The 25,143-nt window shown below is 38.8% G+C and overlaps 2 protein-coding genes across 6 annotated transcripts in view; both read right to left on the reverse strand.

The window, feature by feature from the left end:
• The window catches only part of ORC2 (origin recognition complex subunit 2), a 39,863-nt gene extending 20,273 nt beyond the window's left edge, over nt 1-19,590 (reverse strand). Inside the window, exons 1-8 of one of the 5 annotated variants that reach the window (XM_055573068.1) lie at nt 19,304-19,590; nt 16,833-16,904; nt 12,843-12,891; nt 11,783-11,886; nt 11,103-11,246; nt 9,435-9,524; nt 3,133-3,225; nt 2,318-2,349 (exon numbers count right to left, since the gene is read on the reverse strand). In XM_055573068.1, coding sequence (XP_055429043.1) covers nt 2,318-2,349; nt 3,133-3,225; nt 9,435-9,524; nt 11,103-11,246; nt 11,783-11,876 — 453 coding nt within the window. In that variant the 5' untranslated portion in view covers nt 11,877-11,886; nt 12,843-12,891; nt 16,833-16,904; nt 19,304-19,590. Of the gene's footprint in view, nt 1-2,317; nt 2,350-3,132; nt 3,226-9,434; nt 9,525-11,102; nt 11,247-11,782; nt 11,887-12,842; nt 12,892-13,045; nt 13,231-13,320; nt 13,471-16,251; nt 16,326-16,832; nt 16,905-19,303 lie in introns of those variants that run through there. The other 4 variants (XM_055573067.1, XM_055573071.1, XM_055573069.1 and 1 more) reach the window with 4 other exon arrangements.
• The window catches only part of PPIL3 (peptidylprolyl isomerase like 3), a 119,178-nt gene that overhangs the window by 51,184 nt on the left and 42,851 nt on the right, over nt 1-25,143 (reverse strand). The gene's annotated exons all lie outside the window — the stretch shown is intronic.

Consider the following 25,143-nt stretch of genomic DNA (forward strand, 5'->3'; position numbering starts at 1 on the left):
GGTCCAGTAGTAAAGAAATCTGCCTTCCAAAATGCAGGAGACATGGGCTGCACCCTCTGTTGGGGAACTAAGATCCCACATGCTGCGGGGCAACTAAGCCTGCATGCCCCAACTAGAGAAGCCCATGCACTGCAACTAGAGAACCTGTGTGCCACAACAAAGACCCAGCACAGCCAGAAATAAAAAACAGTCTGTGAGGACAGAAACAGATTTCTCCTTTTTACTTCTGTAGTTTTAATTTTTTAAACATTTATAGCAATATAACATGTTTTTCTTTTCTTTACAAAATCTAATACTTTAACACCATTCAATTTCTGCACAATAAAATGCCTACGGTTGTATACAGGTAACAGTATTGATAAAAAGATAAAACACCCTTTTCTTTTTGGCAACATGAATATATGACACAAAATATAAGTCTGCTGTCTTATGATAAGTCGATGGCACTAGTTATAAATATTGTAACTAAATTTTGATTCAGGATATTAATAGTAGTATTATAATAGTTGATCTGATCCATGGGTTTATAAAATATATCACAGTATATTTTAAACTTTTTTGATACAGATCCTTAATTTTTTAAAAATATTTTGCCACCCTGATCCAGTACACATGTGCATATATAACTGAGTTAAATTATAATAATACTTATAAAATAGAAATTTCCTGTTTTATCCTATTTCATTTTTTCAAATTGTAGATCATGACCTACCAAACTGATTTCTGGATTGAGAACTGAGACAACCTATATCCACAGAGCTTAATTATCAGGTCTGAGAACACCTGTGTCAAAATAATCATTTCAGAAAATTCTTGCTCAAAAAGGTAAGGCTATAAACTAGTAAATAACTTCACTGTTTTCTACAGAAATTTCTGCAACTAATTTATCTTGACAGTTTGCTCATCTGGGCAATCTATTCTCCCATTAGGATAGCAGATTACTAACCAGGGCAAACAGCTTGCTTACTTGTTTACTTATCAAAACTCAAATTTTGATAAGTAAATTTCAATTACTGTCTGCTACCCTAGACAAAACTCAGTTTAAAACCCTCTCCTCACTGTGTCCACTAATCCTAAAATACTATGCCATGAATTTTTGTCTAATACAGATCAGTTTCCCATCTTGATAGATGTGCCTTAAAACCCTCGAGTCCAGATCCCAAAGCCCTATCCATATTCTCTCCTGATTGACCCCTTCTAAGATAAAACACTAAGACTCTCTCAGGATGATGGTCTCTTATTGTGGTGGGTATAATACCACTGATTAACAGGTTTTCTGACTGTGTTTTAGGGAATCAACAAGATCCACTAAGCTGTGATTCATAACTTGAAAAAGAATGTGCCAATATATCTAAAACATTGACTGGATTGTGAAGTGAAGTGAAGTCACTCAGTTGTGTCTGACTCTTTGCAACCCCATGGACTGTAGCCTACCAGGCTCCTCCATCCATGGGATTTTCCAGGCAAGAGTACTGGAGAGAATGAGCTTTATTCTTTTATAGTGATACAAGATATAATATGGGGGAAAAAAGCATTATCAAAGGCACGGAAGGCTCTGACATGTCTAGTCTCACACCTACACTCGCCTAAAATAGGACATTCCCGCACAGGCTATAACCATGGCCCTGAATGTCTATACTCAAAATTTTATGAGGGGTTCCCAGAACTGAGCCTGTACACAAGTCCAGACATGTCTAAATCTATAGCCACCTAGGCCTGGAAACACTCACCACTCACATATTCATTATCCTGGATTCATCCATGCCTACCTGCGCTTGCCCACATCTAGGCAGGGCCACTTGACAAAGTATTATGAAAGAACAAAACCACAAAAACACAAAGGAGAGGATAAACTTTTCATTACTGTCTGCTACCCCGGAATGAATTTACCAAAGCCAACTTAGGTTTCAAACATAAATGATAAGGGGATAGATGAATAGATTTAGTGGATTTGGGGATTAATCCCACCCCCCACCAAAAAAAAACATTATATACAAAAGCAACACCAAACCATACCGTAAAATCTCCAAGCCAACTCTACTTGATGAAAATACCCAGGGGTAGTTCTGACACAGAAGAGTTGGGGCCAGAAAACCTGGCTTCATTTTCCAGCTTGTCCCTTTCCTGGTTTGGTGAGTTTAGACAAGTCACTTCACTTCTCTGAACCTCACATTCTTCATTTGTAAGTCAGGTATTTAATTAGCAGATACTTGTAAATGATAAAGTACTATCTAAATTAACAGGTGAAATGGTTATTTTTCATCATGCCTTATTTTGTAACACTATGGTTTTTGCTTATTTTTAGTCAATTGCTTACCTTCAACTGAGATTTGTCTGAAGCAGAATGCCCTAAAGAATGAAACAAAAAGCCATTACTCACTACAAATACTTTATGTTCCATAAAAACCTAGTTTCATTAAAAGCAAAGTTGCAAGTTCTATCCAGAAGCCACTATATTACTGAATTCTCAATTAATTACGTCTCCACTAGAGGCTGAACTGTTCTTAATTTTCTGATTGCTCCCATTAGTGACATTTCTGTAGCATTCATGTAACAAGAAAAACTACATCTTTTCATTGTTTATTTTTATTTATTTATTTTAGCCATGTCATGTGTCTTGTGAGATCTTAGTTCCCCAACCAGGGATCAAACCCAGGCCCCAGCAGTGAAAGCGTGGAGCCCTAACCACTGGACCATGAGGGAACACCCGGCTCATTACTATAATAGCACACTATTTCATCTAGTTGGAATGGGTTATTCAAAAACAAGTGCTCCACAATTCTCCACAAACTGTAAGACTTACAAATCCCCAAAACCTTATTTCAAATAGTATTTGCCAAAGCAAATCTTCCACAAACATCTGGCTAACTTAGGCACGTGACAACAGTATTTATTGGCTCCATCAATTTGCACAAGTTCAACCCGCACAGATCTTTTTGCCCTTTACTTTTTGTATTTTTGCTAAATACGCTAAAGCACATAGGTTGGAGTATTACCTGCATCTACCGAATGCATTTTCAGAACAGAAAAGAAAATATATAAACATTCACTTAGAGCAAAAAAAAAAAGTAGTATATTATAATTTGAAGCAACTCTGAAAACTCTCCTTAAACAACTGAGGTAGAATCTTACCCTTGCTACACTGAGGAATGTCTATTGTAATGTTAGGATCATTCTTCCTATTGAGCGAAACACTTTTTCTTGGGGTTTTCGCTAGTTCGGAAGCTGTAAATAGACAAAAGAAATACATAAAATATATATTTTTAAATGTATAACAGATTGAGAGGGAAAGTATCTTTATCTCACTTACATAAATTAAAATAGAAAAAGAAAACGAACTTGCTGCTACTATTATCAGAAAGATAAATAAGCCTAGCCATGTTAAGAGTAGAACTGCTTTCACCTTTACTCACTGTTTTCCAAGCATCTTCAAGTCTTCCCTCAAGGTCTTGCAAAAAAAAAAACCAAAACACAAAAACAAATAAAGAGCTAACTTTGACCTTGCTGGTTTCTCTAATCATCATATTCTCTCCCTCTCCTCTCCACTGACAGGCTTACAGTTCTTCCATTTCTCTACCATATATACTTGAGGAACATCTTTGCAGGGGCATAGGAAAGAATAGCCAGAAAGAGGGATCAAAAGTTAAAACTGTATATGTTTAAAATTATACTAATTTTAAAGCTCTTAAATCTCCCCAAAAGCATGGTTTACTTTATTACTTATGTCTAAAACTCTATAACACATATTAATAATCCATAAAATATGATATAGCATTAAACAGGGCATTTCTTCAACTGAGCATCAGATGAAATACCTGGCTTCTGAACAGCAGGGGCCATTTAAAATAAAAAATACAAACGTTAAAGATGCTCACATTCTCTCACTGTAATAGGCACATGGGAATTGAAGGAACAGATTTACATTTCCCCAATAACACACACTGGAACATTGTTCACTCAGGAAAAAAGTATACACTATTTAAATTATCTTTTTTTAGGACAAAATATAGTTGGATTTGTTAGGTTAAAGCCATTTTACTGACTCAAACTCTTTTTAACCTAATTTACACAACTTTATCCTCTAATCTTGGAACTGACCCAAGATATTTATGCAGTCCCCACGAATGCACTGACTACTTTTTTCTTAACCTCCTAGGTCCTCTGTATCATTCATTAGAGTTTACAAAATGTTTCTTTGAAATTATTCTTCCATCTGGGTTCCATGGTATTATCCTGCTCCCTGGCTACTGTTGGTAGCTATTCCATCTCTTCTTCACTGTCCTCATCCTCCCAATCAATCTACCTAAGGCTCAGGCCTTGCTTTCTCTTTACACCAGAAAAGTAGGCCAAGTTTGCATTAAAGGCTGCTGATCCACAATATAGGAAAAAAAAAACCTTCACGTCAACAAAAAGCCACAAAAGTACAAAGTAACTTAGATATTTTTGGTTTTAAAACATAGAATTTCTCTGCTTTTAAATAACTTTAAATTAAAAAAGGAAAAAGGAAGAATTAAAGAGGAAAAGGAACAAGAGAGTCACCCATGTATGGATATTAATTTCCATAACAAAAAACTTGGGGATATATTTTATTTAGTTTTCATTTTTCTTATTCATTTGTACGGTATATTTACACAACGAGTGATCTGCAACATAGTCAAAATTTTAAAGTAAAACTTCTCTTTGGGACTTACCTGGTGGCGCAGTGGATAAGAATCCACCTGCCAATGCAGGGGACATATGTTCAATCCCTGGTCTGAGAAGGTTCCACATGTCCCAAAGCAACTGAAGCCCATGCACCACAACCACTGAGCCCACACACTAGAGCCCTTGAGCCCCAACTACTGAGCCCACGTGCTGCAACTACTTAAGCCTGCACACTCGAGAGCTTGTGCTCTACAAGAGAAGACGCCGCAAGGAGAAGCCTGTGCACTGCAACTAGAGAAAGCCTGAGCACAGCAATGAAGACCCAGTGCAGCCAAAAATCAATTAATTAAAAAAATAAAATATTAAAAAAATTTCTCTCTGCCTAAAAATAACTTCTCATCAGATTTTATATGACCAAACTAATTTCAATTTCACAAATGTTCTATGTAGCTCACAAAGCCTTCTAAACTAACTCCTACTCAATTTCTAGCCCAACTATATCTTGGTTAGTGCAATTATACTTAATCATCTTTTACACTCAGAGTAATATCGATTTTCTGACCGATCACTTATTTAAAAATATGAAGGCATTTTATTTTATCGATATGTTTAGATGTAAACCCAATTAGCAACAATAGGTAATGAGTCAAAGAGCATCATAACTAAACACAGACTTTTGGAAAGTATGGTCAGTCATATTATCCAAAAAACTACCTTTTCATGACTGCATATTTCTTTCAGATGTGGTGAGAGAAATGCCTATCATAACAATACTTAAGTTCCTCACAGTGCATACAGATAGAAGATGTGTATCACTGCAGCTTTGTGGATGTTAAGTACACACTCAGGGAACTTCTACTTGATGATTCCACTAAGGTTCCATTATTCTTTTCACTATTAGTTCTCCTCTTTCTCCAATGCCCCACTGGCCTTAGGGTTTCATTTTGGCTTTGGTGTCTATCTGCTGCTGCTGCTGCTAAGTCGCTTCAGTCGTGTCCGACTCTGTGCGACCCCATAGACGGCAGCCCACCAGGCTCCCCCGTCCCTGGGATTATCCAGGCAAGAACACTAGAGTGGGTTGCCATTTCCTTCTCCAGTGCATGAAAGTGAAAAGTTAAAGTGAAGTTGCTCAGTCGTGTCCAACTCTTAGCGACCCCATGGATTGCAGCCTACCAGGCTCCTCCGCCCATGAGATTTTCCAGGCAAGAGTACTGGAGTGGGGTGCCATTGTCTTCTCCGTTGGTGTCTATCTGATCTTTCCTCTAATAATTATTTCAGGATTTTCCTCTGGTTTCTCAGAGATGTAACATAGAATTCAGTCATTTTTACAGATCAAAAAATTTTTAATTTTTTTATTGAAGTACGGTTGATTTAAAATGGTGTGTTAGTTTCAGGTACACAGCAAAGTGATTCTGGTTTTTTTTCCAGATTCTTTTCACATACAGGTTATTACAAAATATTGAATATAGTTTCCTGTGCTATAAATCCTTGTTGTTTATCTATTTTCTATGTATTAGTGTGTATCTGTTAATTCCAAATTCCTAATTTATCCTTCCCCCAACTTTTCCTTTTCGTAAACATAAGTAGTTATCTATTTCTGTGAGTCTATTTCTGTTTTGTAAATAAATTCATTTGGTCTTTTTATTTTTTACCATCTAGGGTCTCCTAGAACCTTAACTGTGTATTTAACTTACATCACGAAAACTGCAGAAATAATTTTACATATAAGCATCTGAATGCAGAGTTCTAAAGAATAGCAAGAAGAGATAAGAAAGCCTTCTCCAGCGATCAATGCAAAGAAATAGAGGAAAACAACAGAATGGGAAAGACTAGAGATCTCTTCAAGAAAATTAGAGATACAAAGGGAACATTTCATGCAAAGATGGGCTCAGTAAAGGACAGAAATGGTATGGACCTAACAGAAGCAGAAGATATTAAGAAGAGATGGCAAGAATACACAGAAGAACTGTGCAAAAAAGATCTTCATGACCCAGATAATCACTATGGTGTGATCACTGACCTAGAGCCAGACATCCTGGAATGTGAAGTCAAGTGGGCCTTAGAAAGCATCACTACGAACAAAGCTAGAGGAGGTGATGGAATTCCAGTTGAGCTCTTCCAAATCCTAAAAGATGATGCTGTGAAAGTGCTGCACTCAATATGCCAGTAAATTTGGAAAACTCAGCAGTGGCCACAGGACTGGAAAAGGTCAGTTTTCATTCCAATCCCAAAGAAAGGCAATGCCAAAGAATGCTCAAACTACCACACAATTGCACTCATCTCACACGCTAGTAAAGTAATGCTCAAAATTCTCCAAGCCAGGCTTCAGCAATATGTGAACCGTGAAATTCCTGATGTTCAAGCTGGTCTTAGAAAAGGCAGAGGAACCAGAGATCAAATTGCCAACATCCGCTGGATCATGGAAAAAGCAAGAGAGTTCCAGAAAAACATCTATTTCTGCCTTATTGACTATGCCAAAGCCTTTGACTGTGTGGATCACAATAAACTGTGGAAAATTCTGAAAGAGATGGGAATACCAGACCACCTGATCTGCCTCTTGAGAAATCTGTATGCGGGTCAGGAAGCAACAGTTAGAACTGGACATGGAACAACAGACTGGTTCCAAATAGGAAAAGGAGTACGTCAAGGCTGTATATTGTCACCCTGCTTATTTAACTTCTATGCAGAGTACATCATGAGAAACGCTGGACTGGAAGAAGCACAAGCTGCAATCAAGATTGCCGGGAGAAATATCAATAACCTCAGATATGCAGATGACACCACCCTTATGGCAGAAACTGAAGAGCAACTAAAAAGCCTCTTGATGAAAGTGAAAGTGGAAAGTGAAAAAGTTGGCTTAAAGCTCAACATTCAGAAAACCAAGATCATGGCATCCGGTCCCATCACTTCATGGGAAATAGATGGGGAAACAGTGGAAACAGTGTCAGACTTTATTTTTCTGGGCTCCAAAATCACTGCAGATGGTGACTGCAGCCATGAAATTAAAAGACGCTTACCCCTTGGAAGGAAAGTTATGACCAACCTAGATAGCATATTCAAAAGCAGAGACATTACTTTGCCAACAAAGGTTCGTCTAGTCAAGACTATGGTTTTTCTTGTGGTCATGTATGGATGTGAGAGTTGGACTGTGAAGAAGGCTGAGCGCCGAAGAATTAATGCTTTTGAACTGTGGTGTTGGAGAAGACTCTTGAGAGCCACTTGGACTGCAAGGAGATCCAACCAGTCCATTCTGAAGGAGATCAGCCCTGGGTGTTCTTGGAAGGAGTGACGTTAAAGCTGAAACTCCAGTACTTTGGCCACCTCATGCAAAGAGTTGACTCATTGGAAAAGACTCTGATGCTGGGAGGGACTGGGGGCAGGAGGAGAAGGGGACGACAGAGGATGAGATGGCTGGATGGCATCACTGACTCGATGGACGTGAGTCTGGGTGAACTCCGGGAGTTGGTGATGGACAGGGAGGCCTGGCGTGCTGCGATTCATGGGGTCGCAAAGAGTCGGACACGACTGAGCGACTGAACTGAACTGATGGTCATACTAAGTTTCCCTTCACTGCACCTGGCTTGCTGGCAAGGATGCCCCTGAGGATCCTGAATATTTCCTCTACTATAGGTTAGTACCTATTTTCTTTTCATTTTTTTTGGCCTAATGGTACAGCCTGTGGGATCTTAGTTCCCCAACTAGGGATCGGAATCTGTGCCCCCTGCACGGGGAGTGCAGAGTCCTAACCACTGGACTACCAGGGAAATAATAAGTTTTTTTGTATAAATTTTTTTTTAAATTTCTTGATGTAGATAATAAACTCTAAGAAAAACCTCAATTAGTGTAAATTATTGTATGTGCCATGTTAGATTCAAAATTAATGATCCATGTAGTATGTTTCAGAAAACTGAATTTTGCAAATGTTTAAATTTTATTATGTTCAGAAACACAGATCTTACCAATATAATTACTTTTTATATGTCCCTCATCAGTTTTAACACTCAACATGTGTGATTTTTTTTTTTTAACCTTGAATGTTTAAATGATCTTTGGTTACAATGACTATATAAAAATATGCCACCTAAGACATATATATATAGATGTTCTACAATTATAGATTATAAGTCTTTTTATATTAATACAGACAACTACATTTTGCCAGGCAGTTAATTATTATCCTTTTGCTCTTAACTTTTTGGTATTCTCAAGCTTTCATATACTTATGGGCCGCCTTAATTTTAAAGTGCTTTCACATGTTATTTCCTTGCCTCAAAACTGTCAAAACTGATGATCCCTCATGCCACAGGATCTAACTATAGTTCTTTGAAACTCAGTAATTCATGTGTAATTAGTATAAGTGGTAACCTGGGTAAGAAAAATATTAGAACAGCTCATTCTTAACAATTTTATATAAATAATTTTCTCTAGTACAAACAACATTTTTCTTCTACATATAGTGTAAAACTCTTATTTTCAATAAATTCAGAATATTTCTGTGCAACTTAAGTCACTCACTTAACAAAAGAAGTAAATGTTAAGAACCTGTGCTAGATGTTGCGGGAAGTTATCTAAGACAGGGTTTCTATAAGCTTAGAACCTAGCTAAGAACAGAAGACATCTGAGTATGAAAAATACTAATGACTTTAAGTATGTTGAATATGTAATATAAAATGACATCCCTCGTCATTCTTTTAGTGAAAGCAATGGGGTGATAACTGTGGGAAATGTGGTTAAACACACCGTCTTAGAAAAGATGAATAATCATTACAGAAATCAGAAAAGCAACATACCTAATTTAGCCATCTTTTCAGGGTGTTTTCTATTCTGAAAAGGATAAACTTTATTCCCACCATCTGTAGCAGAGCCATTTTTCAAGGATTCTGAAAGAAAAAATGCAACATAAAAAAAGAATGCAAGAAAAATGGGTGAGGTTAATTAACAGAAAAAAATGGTAAAATTTTACCTAAAAACTTAGGATATGTACCCCTCACTGTCTTGCATAAAGGTTCAACAATATGTGTTTATAAATAAAATGTTTAAAATACACAATAGACCATGATACTGTTTAAATTTTAAAACACAGAAAACATGTTATTCACAGATACACAAAAATACATTCAAAAACAGTCATATGATAGAAGTTCTCTCTCTCAACAAAGACCCTGACTTAATTTCATTCTTTAATTTTCCCTTTAAAAATAACAACTGCTAAAAGAGTCAACTGTCTAGTTAGGGACACTTTTATGACACTCTACCCTGCCTGCTAAGCCTACTGAGGGGTAGTGGTCATTTTTTGCACCATGTCATTTAACACTGGGAAAAAATCCAAAAGCAGTATCACTCAAGAAGTGACAAAAAGGTCAGGAGTAGTCACAATGACCACTTATAAGTCAAGTATGAGACAGTAGAAGACATGTACATTAGGGAGGCAGGCAGCATAGACAGAACAGAACTGACGCACAGAGATGACATGAGGGAGGCCAGAAGATCTGAGATAGCAAAAACCCTGCTCCTAGATCCAATGTCCCTAGTGCCCAACAGTACTGATTTTGTTCCTTGATCTTAATTTTTTTTTAAGTCAACTTAAGTAGGTCCGTGCTCCTTGCACTGTAATATAAATCTGTGCTCTTTGAGTCTTAAGTAAATTATAATTCAAGCCTAACATTTTTAAGTAAATTATAACTTACTTAAATTTTAAGTAAACATTTTTAAGTAAATTATAATTCAAGCCTAACATTTTTAAGCATAATCTGGCAGGAATCTGGCTTAGGTATAAAAAACATAACATTAGCATGCCTAGTTGGAACACATTACTTCTTGGAATAATCCTGCTATCTATTTCTGTAAAGATGATCAAGATAATAATAAAGTGACTTGTTTTATGAAATTATTTCATTTTTTTATTTTTTTAAATTTTATTTTATTTTTAAACTTTACAATATTGTATTAGTTTTGCCAAATATCAAATATATTTTTTAAAAGATATTTGTACTTCTAACTAATTTGATTAAAAGTACAAATATCTTTTAAAAAATATATTTAGAGTGCTAGGTCAATAGACTCTATCTTTCTTAAAGTAAGAACAAGACTAGTTGTTTATTAAAAAGTCTATAGTAGAAACTCAGTGTTTCAATCTTTCCAGCTGCGGAGAAAGAATCTGAAGGAATGCTTTTCTGATGAGAATACAGCACACCAGATAAAAAGTGTTTTGGAGGTGGACAATGGTGATGATAGCACAATATTATGAATATATTTAATATAATTGTACACTTAAATTGGTAAAGATGGTAAATATTGTTATTAACATGTGTATTTTATAATTTAAAAAATTGAAAAAATTGTAGCAAAATGCTACCTAACCAATAGGACTACTTTTACATAAGCTGCAAAGCAATTTCAGCTACCTGCAGAAATTTGAGGGTACATTCCCAACTCCACCACCCCTACCCTGCAAATACCTTGAACATCTTGTCCTAAAACTTCAACATAGTTCTGATCTTTTAAAACTTCTTGGTCATCTTCCTCCAACTCATTTTCTGGCTTCTTTATTATTTTTTGTGTGTTGACCAAAAGCTGGGCTCGCTCCTTTTTTATTTTAGGTCCTATATAAACATTCAAAGAATTAGAACATGACAGGTATAAATTCTTTTCAATGTAAACATTACAGCTAAATAAATAAACTACACTATTTCATTGTCATTATTTAAAAGCTGAAAAAAAATTCGGTATTTTCTCTTTGATTCAAGAGAAATCACAGTTTGTGTAAGTTGGTATAAGTTAAAAAAAAAACCTCGAAATTATATATTTTGGGGGCTCAAAATAACTATACATTTTCATTACAGTGGATGGTTATCTTATCACTTAACACCACTGCTGAACATTTCATATGAGGTGAGGTTTTATTATTTTTGTTTAATTTTTTTTTAATGTTAGAATCTCAACCACTGGACCATCAGGGGAGTCCCCTATTTTTAATACATTTTTAATAGAATAAACTAAAAATTAAGGTAGTATTTATTTGCAGTCTTACTAAATCAAATACTTTGTGCTATATTTTCAAAATAGATGATTAGATTTTTAAAAGTGAAATACATAATCATTAAATAAACATCCCTTCCATTATATAATTATTTAGTACCTCCTTCTCTATCAAGAATGTGATTAAGAACATCATCATCTCCCACAAATTGAACTTTCAGCATCTTGTCTGCCTTTAATTCCAGCGTGCTCATCACTGCTAACCTAAACAGAAGCAATAAAGTACTCAAAAGTGATGAAAAATTCATATCAACAGTCAAACATTCACATAATGAATCTATATATTTGCATAATATTTTTAAAAGTCTGTAAGTATGAAGGACACATTATTCATTATTGTATCAACATTATGTTTTTCATAATAAGTAACTCAATTCTTTATCTGAAAAATGGAAGAGATGACAAAGTGCCTGAGATTAGGAAAAAGCCAAGCCCAATCAAGGCAACTGAAATATGATGACAGGAAAACAATTCTGTGGGTAAAAAAACTCTAACCAATTTATAGGATAACATTAATTAGAAGGGGGAGATTAATACATGAGCTTAGAAAAAGAGCAGCCAAATAAGGAATGATAGTTTGGTGGATTTTAGGGGAAGCCTGTGTACATCACTGTGTCCAAACCTGGATCAAATAATCCTCAAGGACCTCCCTTTACTATTAAATTGCATGTTCCCCAAACAACTTTATAATTATGAATATGGCTTTCTAGGTATCTTGGTAACTAAACAGTAAACATGAATCCTTCCAATACTTTATAGTCAGTTCTTCACTAAATAAATTTCAGAGTTTGGCAGGCAAAAGTTTGATCAACTCTTGCTTCGTTGACAAAATCTAGTTTCAGAACTTAAAATGCTACTTATTGCCTGAAACAAATTAATAACTCCACCTAGCTGCAGTTAATCAGCAGTTTACTCAAAAAAAGACTTTTTTCCCTCTTGTCTCTGATAAATCCTATTTATATGCTTTTCCCTGACAAGAGGATCACACTGCTGTGTCCCCCATGAGTCAGTTCTTTGCATGCAGATAACTGCCGTCTATGGGGTTGCACAGAGTTGGATATGACTCAAGTGACTTAGCAGCAGCAGCAACTTACTAAATATTGCCAAGTTTTCTTTTGTAACTAGCACACTTAAATGATTTTGTCTCCGTTTTCATTTACCTTTAAAGGTACTACATATTCTTCAGCTGGAAAATTCAAGTAGAGTCACCTGTTTTGGGAAAAAGACCTCAGTCAGGCCAGCAAACAGGAAAATGAGAGCAACCAAAGAAGTTCATGAGTTTTTACAAACAAGATGAATACAGGCAGATCTTACAAAGCCAAAGTTACTATGACGGCATAGTAAAGGGCAAAATGACCATTACCATTTTGGCCAGGAAGCCTCGGAGACTGAGGAGATCTAAATTGCAGGAGTAGGTGGTGGAGAGAGGCCAAAATTTTGAGAAATTACTATGTGCTAGACAAAATTTTGAATGTTCTATATGTATTCCCATTTCATCCTCATAACAATTCTATTAGGATCATACTTTGTGTACAAAGATAATAAGGTTGGAGACAGATGGGCCCCCAGGCTGGACAGCTGATATTTGTCAAATGGAGTAAAACTGAAGTTTTGTCCTAAGCCAAACAAGAACGATACCTGATTCTCTTTCTCCATCGAAATGGAGCAAATAAACCAGCAGTGGGGAATTTGTTACAACAGAAATGGAAAATGTGATTTTTTTAATGCTGACAAACAAGGGAAACGAAGTAAACGGCTATAAAAACCCCCAAGAATAGGGCCATGGGAGTTAAGCAATCCTGGTTTTACTTCAGCTGTTTCTAATCTATAGTGCCCATAACAAGCCTTGTCCTTCACAAAGTAATTCCTTAGTTACTCTCCATGTGAATTGTATCTTGCACCTGGCCTCCCCCGCTCCCCCTGCCAACACCCTTGTAACACTCCCTTGTAGCATTCTTCAATTCAGAAAGGTCATAAGCTGATAACCTTGGAGGACCAGATCCAGTGTTGAGGCCATTTGAAACTTTGCAGAAGAAAGAAGAATGCAAGACTGCCTTAATCTTTATCACATACCCCTGACCATGAGCCCTTAAGACCTCTCCTTATTCCCCAGAGAAGGGGGTACAGTTGTTGAGATGTTTCCTCTTTGCCTGGCAAAGAAATAAAGCTATACTCTTTCATTCAAAATTCTGTCTCCATATTTCTATTTGACATTGGTGTACAGAGAGCTAATATTTTGGCAACAATAATATTTTACCTATAATTTATATGACCATAGTAATGGTAGAGACCTAGTAAACATGGAAGAGATCAAGAAGAGACGGAAAGAATACATAGAAGAACTGTACAAAAAACATCTTAATAACCTAGATAACTACGATGATGTGATCAGCCACCCAGAGCCAGACATTCTAGAATGTGAAGTCAAGTCGGCCTTAAGAATTACTGCTGTCAATAAAGCTAATGGATGCGATGGAATTCCAGTAGAGCTATTCAAAACCCTAAAGAATGATGCTATCAAAGTGTTGTACTCAGTATGTCAGGAAATCTGTAAGACCCAGCAGTGGCCACAGGTCTGGAAAAGGTCAATCCTCATCCCAGTTCCCAAGAAGGGTAGTACTAAAGAATGTTCAAATCATCGGACAATTGCACTCATCTCCCAAGCTAGTAAAAAAAAAAACAACAAGTGCTCAGTCGTGTACGACTCTGCAACTCCATGGACTGTAGCCCACCAGGCTCCTCTGTCCATGGGATTTTTCCAGGCAAGAATACTAGAGTGGGTTGCCATTTCCTTCTCTAGGGGATCTTCTTGACTGAGGGATCAAACCCTGGTCTCTTGCATCTGCTGCATTAGCAAGTGGATACTTTACCACTAGTACCACCTGGGAAGCCCCCATGCTAGTAAGGTCATGCTTAAAATCTTGCATGCTAGGCTTCAGCATTACATGAACCAAGAACTTCCAGATGTCCAAGCTGGGTTTAAAAAAGGCAGAGGAACCAGAGATCAAACTGCCAACGGATCATAGAGAAAGCAAGAGAATTCCAGAAAAACATCTACCTCTGTTTTATTGACTATGCTAAAGCATTTGACTATGTGGATCACAACAAACTGTGGAAAGCTCTTAAAGAGACAGGAATCCCAGACCGTCTTACTTGTCTCCTGAGAAACCTGTAGCGGGTCAAGAAGCAACAGTTAGAACAGTATGGAACAACTGATTGGGTCAGGATTGAGAAAGGAATGTGACAGGGCTGTCTGCTGTCACCCTGTTTATTTAACCTATATCCTGAGCACATGTTGGGCTGGATGAGTTACAAGCTGGAATTAAGATAGGCAGGAGAAACATCAACAACTTCAGATATGTGGATGATACCACTCTAATGGCAGCAAGCAGAGAGAAACTAAAGAGCCTCTTGATGAGAGTAAAGGAGAATGAAAGAGCTGCCTTAAAACTAAATATTGAAAAAAACTAAGACATAGCATCCAATCCCATTACTTCATGGCAAACAGAAGGCGAAAAGATGGAAGTAGTGACAGATTTCCTCTTCCTGGATACTAAAATTACTGCAGATGGTGACTGCAGCCATGAAATCAGAAGACAATTGCTTCTTGGCAGGAAAGCTATGACAAACCTAGACATTATGTTGAAAAGCAGAGACATTACGCTGCTGACAAAGGTCTGCAGAGTCAAGGCTATGGTCTTCCCAGTAGTCACCTATGGCTGTGAGAGCTGGACTGTAAAGAAGGCAGAGTGCCAAAGAATTGATGCCTTTGAACTGTGGTGCTGGAGAAGACTTCTGAGAGTTCCTCAGATGGCAAGGAGATCAAACCAGTCAATCTTAAATACTCAATGGAAGGACTGATGCTGAAGCTCCAGTATTTTGGTCACCTGATGTGAACAGCTGACTCATTGGAAAAGTCCCTGATGCTGGGAAAGATTGAGGGCAGAAGGAGAAAAGGGCATCAGAGGATGAGATGGCTGGATGGCCTCACTGATGCAATGGACATAAACTTGGGCAAACTTCAGATGGTGAGGGACAGGGAGGCCTGGTGAGCTGCAGTCCATGGGGGTTACAAAGAGTTGGATACGACTGGGCAACTGAACAACATCAATACAGAGTTTGGCAACAATAATATTTCACCTATAATTTATACGGCCATTGCCAGAACATATTCTTTTGTTCTTTGCCAACTTTCTAGTCATGATACTGCTTCTTAGTATGGGGAACTGGATGTATTAGAGAAAAAGTTTAATGCATCTATGTGACATTTATATAAAATTAAGAAATATTTTATCTGTACAAAATAGCTTTCTGAGGGGCTGTTTGTCAGGCATTGTATAAGGCACTTTTATGCACACCAGATCAGTAAATCTTCAGACTCCCTGAGGTAGTTAAAATATATATAACTCCCCCAATTTACAGATGAGTTAACTGAGGTTAAATATTAAATTACTCACTAAAATTCACACAATTAGAAAGTGTATTAGGGCCGAAACCCAAGTTTGACTAATTCCAAAGACCCAGATCATTTTATTAAATGACACACTTCTCCTGCCATTAAATACAAACCTGTTATCCTAAATGCTTGTCTTGACCTCTGGAAACTATTCACAACATGTGTAGTCATTTTTCCACACAGTGGTTCAAATATCCAAGGACTGCTACAGTTCCTCTAGGTTTCCAATTCACTAGGTTAAACATCAGAGAAGGCACTGGTGACCCACTCCAGTACTCTTGCCTGGAAACTCCCATGGACGGACGAGCCTGGTGGGCTGCAGTCCATGGGGTCGCTAGGAGACACGATTGAGCGACTTCCACTTTCAGTTTTCACTTTCATGCATTGGAGAAGGAAATGGCAACCCACTCCAGTGTTCTTGCCTGGAGAATCCCAGGGACGGGGGAGCCTGGTGGGCTGCCATCTATGGGTCGCACAGAGTGGAACACGCCTGACGTGATTTAGCAGGTTAAACATCAGTAGTTCTATCAAGCATGCTTTTAAGAATAGCATTCTGTTATTTAGTCGCTAAGTCATGTCCAACTCTTTAAGACCCCATGAACTGCAGCAAGCCAGGCTTCCCTGTCCTTCACTATCTCCCTGAGTTTGCTCAAATTCATATCCATTGAGTCAGTGATGCCACTCAACCACCTACCTATTCCTCTGTTGCCGCTCCTCCTCTTGCTCTCAGTCTTTCCCAGCACCAGAGTTTTTTCCAATGAGTTGGCTATGTTGTAAAGAGGATTTGAAGCAATGACAATAAACAATGCAATAAAACAAATGATAAACTATAAATACTAATAGGGAATCTGGATCAGGGAAAATAAAAGAAAAAGAAAGCGAGAAATTAAAACCATACAAAGAATTTTTAGCTCTGAGCTTCCTCGCAATCAAAAGGATTAAAGGTCAGTTACATATATCTTATTAGCAAAAGTTTAGTAGTTCCTTCGGGGGGAGGGGGGGAGATTTTCAACAAAAATTTAAAAACAAATATTGTAGATAACTGAACAGTCTAGTAAAGGCTATGGTTTTTCCAGTGGTCATGTATGGATGTGAGAGTTGGACTGTGAAGAAAGCTGAGCGCTGAAGAATTGATGCTTTTGAACTGTGCTGTTGGAGAAGACTCTTGAGAGCCACTTGGACTGCAAGGAGATCCAACCAGTCCATTCTGAAGGAGATCAGCCCTGGGATTTCTTTGGAAGGAATGATGCTAAAGCTGAAACTCTAGTACATTGGCCACCTCATGCGAAGAGTTGACTCATTGGAAAAGACTCTGATGCTGGGAGGGATTGGGGGCAGGAGGAGAAGGGGATGACAGAGGATGAGATGGCTGGATGGCATCACCGACTCGATGGACATGAGTCTGAGTGAACTCCGGGAGATGGTGATGGACAGGGAGGCCTGGTGTGCTGCGATGCATGGGGTCGCAAAGAGTCGGACGTGACTGAGCGACTGAATTGAACTGAACTGATCCCAAGCAGTTTCCCTATGGTATTTTATGTAAGAATTGTCTGGGCAGAGGCAGCCTAACTCAGTCTTGTCTGTAACCAAATGCATTTATACATAATTCCCTTTTCTAGATTTTAAGGCATCTTATTATACAGGACAGAATCACAAAATTGAAATTTCTACAGAAACCTTGAAATAAACCTTTCCTTCCTTCTTCTCCACAATTTCTGAATACAAAAACAAAAAACCCCAGTACAACCGAATAACATGAAATTATCTGGTGACCATTTTCTCAAGACCCTGTCTTGATGTTTACTTTAAGTGGATTTTTTTCAAAGGAGTTAACACCAAAAGAGCATTAACAGCTTACACTCTCCATTGAGAGTAGATAAAGAGTTTGCTAAATTTTTTTTAAAACATAATCCTTTAAAAAAGTGGTTTAATTTAGTGTTATACACCAATTTTAATATCAGATAAACCTTAAATCCACACAACTGTGTAACTTAGGACAAAGTTGATTAAATGGGATTATGTGCTTGGCCTCTGAAAATGCTAGCCAAGTTCCTTATTACAGGTATTTTTACTTTAAGTTTCAACTTAACTGTGCAGATCTCTTGTACAACTCCATATCCCAAATAACATCTGATGAAAGTTCATATTTTATGGCAGGACGATTTAAACATAATTCAAATATAAAATTTTTCTTTACCTACTTGGGCCTCCTCCCTCCACTTTAATGTGCTGTGTATCTGCATTAACCAGACTTCTTTAGAAGATAACCTTCCTTCTTAGTCTTGTAAGGGGCCACAATGACCCATGACCCACTTATATGCTTTGTACATGTAGATTTGGATAGTGTAAACTGTCAATAATATGTCATTTAATTGAAGGTACAGCCCACAGTCTCAAAAACATATAACTAAAAAAAAACAAAACATCCCACATAACTGTACTTTGACCTCTAACAGAACAGTTCTTACTGACTGATTTTCGTCAGCACATTAAAGAGAAACAGTGCTCAATAAGAGCTGAATGATGTCCATGTAATGTGCAGGGCCATCACACAAAGGTGTGGGCCCATGCTATTTTTCTTCAGATTGCAATTCAGCTAGAGGAAGGTGTAGTGGATTTCAGATGTAAAGCGAAAAGTAATGCATCAGCAACCTTTTAACTTAAAAAGCTCTACCAAAGGAGCCTGGTTTTGCAACTGCTTTACAACCCCTGGCCCAGGGTGACTGTGTTCAGTTAGGATTCATTTGGTGCTTCCAGGGTGGGATGACATCAAAGCGTTCCCACTCCAGTGGTACTTTTGGAACAAGATTCCTTCCTCTTCAGCCCTCAGTATACCTGCTCCTGTCCCAAGACACCTTACTACTTTCTTAACGGAATTTTACAGTTCTCTCTGCAAGCAGAAGGCTCCTCATGCCGGGAAACAGATATTCTGGTAACAGACATCCTCTGAACACTAGACCCATCACTGCTGGAAGAGGAACGGTCTTTAAAGAGGGAGCCTTTCACCCCAACAAGTATATACTGATTTCGCTCTGGGCCTCGCGCAGCCGAGGGTTCTCAAGCTAGCGAGGCTGGAGGCAGTCTGGGGAGCGCAGAGAGGGAGGCGCAGCCACCTCGCCCAGGGTGCTCAGGCGAAGGCTGGGGACTGGGTGCACCTGGACTCACCTCAGAAGCCCTGAGCAAAGCAGGAGAGGGAGGCAGGCTGTCCTGCCGCCCCACGACGCACCGCCAGGTCTCCACCAGGAGCGGCTGCAGCCGCCTCGTGCCAGCCGGACGTTACCCGGCTGAATGGTCGCCGCTGGGAAGAACGCTTCAGCCCTAGCAAGAATGCCAAATTCTTGTAGGCAGTGCAGGAGCAGAACCGCAGGGTCGCAGGGTCGACCAGGAGAGCTCCGGGAGCCAGAGGGGGGTGATGGGAAACTTCCCTGCGGCACACCAAATCTCCCGCCCTGCTCAGGAGGCGGAGCCCCGTGTAGCCAATAGCACGTAGAGTCGGCTGAGAGCGACCGTTCTGCTCACCAGTCAACGCCGGTCTGATGGCCTCGCCCACAAGAAAACTGAGGAAAACGAATCCCCAAGCTCTGAGTTCTGGGGTTTGCTTTTGCTCTTTCCGTTTCCGGGGAAGGGAGTAGGAAGCACTGCTTAGATTTGAGGAAATTGAGTGAGCTCTGTACAAACGCAGTCTTCAAAGTGTCATTGGTTTCTCTGGATACTTTCTTTTGAGGGAAAAGATAATGGAATGAATTTGGGTTCATTTATTTTTAAACTTAACCTCATTTGGCGTGAAGGTAGGACCCCGTGCATCTCAGGGATTTGGGGTAGGGAGGAGGGGAGCAGTGCTCTCTGGTATGAAGAGAATTAGGGCTGGGGCACTGAATGTGGAGATCGGAATCAGACTGCTGATAGGACGAAGAGAGGAGGAAAATGGAAGGAATGGACGCAGAGAGAACTAATGAGGAAAAAGGTAATGAAGAAGAAAAGGAGTGAACCTGCTGGAATAACAGTATTACCCACTAACTACAATTTCATTTGGATTCGTTCATTCATTCATTCAAAACAAAACCTGCATACCAGATAATAACGTTATACTATGCTAGCGGAGCCTGCTCTCTGTGCTCACAGTAGCCCTTATAGAAGATACTGAATATATGGGGGGAAATGCTGCGATTTTGGAAAGCCCAGTGTTTATCAAACCACTGGCAGAATTATCTAATTAAAGGAGAGAAGGATTCAGAAAAAAATTTCTTTGGAGGAAGAAATATTTAAACTGAAACCTGCGGACTGAATAGATTTAAGCCAGACAAAAGGAGGGGTAAAGTTTTCCAGGTGGAAGGCCCAAATCAACATAGTGTGTATATAAAGGGTCAAGAGGCAAGCCCCGAAGTTGAATCTGCTTTTATGAGGGCTAGTTTGGCCCTTAGGGCACTAGTCACATTTGTATTGAAAGATCATTCTGGATAAAGGTAGTAAAGAATGGAGCCAAGGGAAGGAAGAGACAGAGTTACTTCATTTTGGAAACTGTTTAGGAAATCTGATTGGGAAAGAGAAATAGTCATAGCCTGGATACCTACCTTAGTATTCCATTTTGGTTAGCAGAATTTAAGAAAACAAAAGAGAAATTAATTTTCTCTACATTGGAATCAAAAACAGAATTTGGGGGTTGAGTTGGGAGAAGGAACATACTCAACCGTTAACATTGAAGTGCTTGAAGAGTTCTTAAAAATGTGAAGATCTGATAATACTCCTCAACTAATAAGTTATGTTTCTATGATGGAAACTTTCTCCCTCTCAAATCTTCACTGCTGCTGCTGCTGCTGCTAAGTCGCTTCAGTCGTGTCCGACTCTGTGCAACCCCATAGAGGGCAGCCCACCAGGCTCCCCCGTCCCTGGGATTCTCCAGGCAAGAACACTGGAGTGGGTTGCCATTTCCTTCTCCAATGCATGAAAGTGAAACGTGAAAATGAAGTCGCTCAGTCGTGTCCAACTCTTCGCGACCCCATGGACTGCAGCCTACCAGGCTCCTCCGTCCATGGGATTTTCTAGGCAAAAGTACTGGAGTGGGGTGCCATTGCCTTCTCTGCAAATCTTCACTAGCCTTCTGCAGACTTAGTGTGAGTGGTGGGTTTTAATTGTTTTTATGGTATATGTGTGGGAAATGGGACTTCTCAGGTGGCGTGGTTGGTAAAGAATCAGCCTGCAAATGCAGGAGATGCAAGAGACTTGGATTCATTTTTTTATTTTTTAATTTTATTTTTAAACCTCAAACACTGTATTAGTTTTGCCAAACATCAAAACGAATCCGCCACACGTATACATGTGCTCCCCATCCTGAACCCTCCTCCCTCCCCACACCATCCCTCTGGGTCATCCCAGTGCACCAGCCCCAAGCATCCAGTATCATGCATCGAACCTGGATTGGCAACTCGTTTCATACATGATATTACACGTTTCAATGCCATTCTCCCAAATCTTCCCACCCTCTCCCTCTCCCACAGAGTCCATAAGACTGTTCTATACATCAGTGTCTCTTTTGCTGTCTCGTACACAGGGTTATTGTTACCATCTTTCTAAATTCCATACATATGCGTTAGTATACTGTATTGGTGTTTTTCTTTCTGGCTTACTTCACTCTGTATAATAGGCTCCAGTTTCATCCACCTCATTAGAACTGATTCAAATGTGTTCTTTTTAATGGCTGAGTAGTACTCCATTGTGTATATGTACCACAGCTTTCTTATCCATTCATCTGCTGATGGACATCTAGGTTGCTTCCATGTCCTGGCTATTATAAACAGTGCTGCGATGAACATTGGGGTACACGTGTCTCTTTCCCTTCTGGTTTCCTCAGTGTGTATGCCCAGCAGTGGGATTGCTGAATCATAAGGCAGTTCTATTTTCAGATTTTTAAGGAATCTCCACACTGTTCTCCATAGTGGCTGTACTAGTTTGCATTCCCACCAACAGTGTAAGAGGGTTCCTTTTTCTCCACACCCTCTCCAGCATTTATTGCTTGTAGACTTTTGGATCGCAGCCATTATGACTGGTGAGACTTGGATTCAATCCTTGGGTCAGGAAGATCTGGAGTAGGAAACGGCATCCCACTCCAGTATTCTTGCTTGGGAAAATCTCATGGACAGAAGAGCCTGGTTGGCTACAGTCCACACATCACAGAGTCGGACATGACTGAGCACACTCACACGCATATGTGGGAAAGGGAAGAAGCTGAGTTTCCCTTCTAGATTGGTACTGGGATAGATAAAAACAAAGGGTCATACCATTCAGAATGGAGATCTAGATGTCAGGAGTGGCAGGAAGTTGAAGATAGAGATGATTATAAAATGCAATTTCCTCATGTACTCCACACACAGTTTGGGTAGAACATTAGACTCTTCCAAGAGGAAGATAAGACCAAGCCAATTTTGAATACATCTTAAGTGGGTAGAGATGCCAGCAGCTAATTGGGTTATAGTTTGAAATGTATGGCCAGGTTTTAAAAGTCTCTGAATTTAAAAATCTTTAGAATTTGACTAAAGAATCTGCCTGCAATGCAGGAGACCCAAGTTCGACCCCTGGGTTGAGAAGATCCCCTGGAGAAGGAAATGGTAACCCACTCCAGTAATCTTCTCTGGAGAATTCCATGGACAGAGCAGCTTGGCTGGCTATAATCCTTTGGGTTGCAAAAAGTTGGATACGACTGAGCGACTAACACTTTCACTCTTCAGAATTTGATTAAAGATGTCGAATTGAATACTGTCTTGAAATGCCACTAAAAAAAACAGAGTCAAAGGAAAATTTTAAATATAAACATACAAACAGGAAAAGAAGTTAAATAATTTAATAAAAGTTTGGAAGATGTATAGTGATCAGGCAAAGCAGAGTAAGCTGAAATGCGGGCCAGGAAAGGATGATGACAGTGTCTATTCCTGTCATAGAACTCCAGTTAGTCTCAGCAATTCGTCTGTCAGTTCAGTTCAGTTCAGTCGATCAGTCATGTCCGACTCTGCGACCCCATGAATTGCAACACGCCAGGCCTCCCTGTCCATCACCAACTCCCGGAGTTCACTCAGACTCATGTCCATCGAGTCAGTGATGCTATCCAGCCATCTCCTTTGTCGTCCCCTTCTCCTCCTGCCCCCAATCCCTCCCAGCATCAGAGTCTTTTCCAATGAGTCAACTCTTTGCATGAGGTGGCCAAAGTACTGGAGTTTCAGCTTTAGCATCATTCCCTCCAAAGAAATCCCAGGGCTGAACTCCTTCAGAATGGACTGGTTATAGGAACCTCTAAAGTCAGAAGAGCAGACTGGAACTGAGAGCCAGAGGACTGGTCAAAGTCTGAAACAAGGACCAATTAGATCCTAGATCTCTTGTCATACTGAGCATAATAGCAGGAGTTTACAAGGTGAACCAGAGGATCTGGACTCAACAGAGTAGAAATGAGAAGGCATACTGAATTTGGAAGGTGTAACTGGACAGATTATGTGGGACACTAGGAATCTCCTTGTTTGGCTCCCAGAACACTGGCAACTGTCTTTATTTAAACATTTCTTTTTCAGAAGACTGATCAGAAAAGGAGGCCCCAATTGAAAAAGCCAGTTCATCTATTGATCCACCTTGAAACCCACCAGCTGATAATTCCTGCCCCTGCAGGCAGTTTCCAGTCAATTCTGGCTTCACCAACTTTTGAATAAAGCCTCAACTCTGAAAGAGACAAAACGAATAGACCAGGAGCAAAAAGACTATTTGGGAATCAGAAGATTTATTCCAAACTGTAATTTAAGAATACCTCAGAGACAAAGATTTTATATCTGTAAAAGAAGGAATATAAAAAGGAATGTTGGTCATCAAATTTAGATTCTAGAGAAAAAATAAAGTTTTAATTAGTATTTAGACAGCAGATTGCAGCATCAAGATGTCAGCTGCACATTTTTATTCACCAATGATCTCATTTGTCAGCACAGCAAATCAGAATGTCTTTATAAATTCCTTCCTCAGTAAGATAATGAATTTTAAAATGTGAAATTACTTTTTCAAGTTTTAATTATTTTCATATTCAAAGGTTTTTACCCAAACTATATTTTAGAAGATCAAAATATGATATAAAATGACCTAGATGCTATGCATTAAACACACACTTGATAAGGGTACAATAGGTCTAGAATGTCAATAGCAGATGCCTCAGCAAATAATTTCTACCCAGAGATTTTTAAAAATATCAATAATGCTCAGGAAACAAAAGTGATTGTCTATCTTAGAATCCAGAGAATACAGTAACCAGAAGCTATTTTATCTCTAGTATTCTCTTGAACCTGGGATAATGAGGTCTTCATAAACCACACACAAATTAACAGTGAAAGATTTGGCAGAGTAAGCTCTCCAAAATGTGTACATAGTAATTCACGTTCTGAGAAACTAAAGAATATAACCTTCAATTCAGAAAGAATTTCACAGTGTAAAATCATTATTTATAGCACTTCATAATGTCTATAGATTTCTTAAAATACTGTGATTAATCTCTTTGAATGGAACTGTTTTTTAGCTATAGGTATTTCAGAATATTGTCTGTACTGATTAATATAACCTAGCCATAAAAAATGTTTTCATTCCTAATGTGTATTAAACATTGTTCCCTAAGATAAAGTGCCAAAACTAATTGGCCCTTCATGTTTTAGAAGTCAGTATCACCCCTTTCTGATGTAACATTTGGAACAAAACTAGGGCTATTACCACAGATTACATCCAACCTATTTGAATTATGATTTAGGGCCACATTTAGATCTTTAGAGGCCCTAAACATGAAAGACTTTATTTCTACCCTCTCCCATGCAGTTAAAAATAACATTAAATTACAAATAATTGCAAATAAGTCCAACTTCCTAAGCCGCTTTTTCCCAGGGTGGTTGGGAGGAAGGAATTAAAATTTTTTAATTTTTGTATTTGGGGAGACTCCTCTTCTTTATGAATGGTCTAAACCAGCTTTTCTCAACTGAGGTTCCTCATATGAACCA

The sequence above is a fragment of the Bubalus kerabau genome, chromosome 3 (genome assembly GCF_029407905.1).
Source record: "Bubalus kerabau isolate K-KA32 ecotype Philippines breed swamp buffalo chromosome 3, PCC_UOA_SB_1v2, whole genome shotgun sequence".
In the NCBI taxonomy this organism is placed as follows: domain Eukaryota; kingdom Metazoa; phylum Chordata; class Mammalia; order Artiodactyla; family Bovidae; genus Bubalus; species Bubalus kerabau.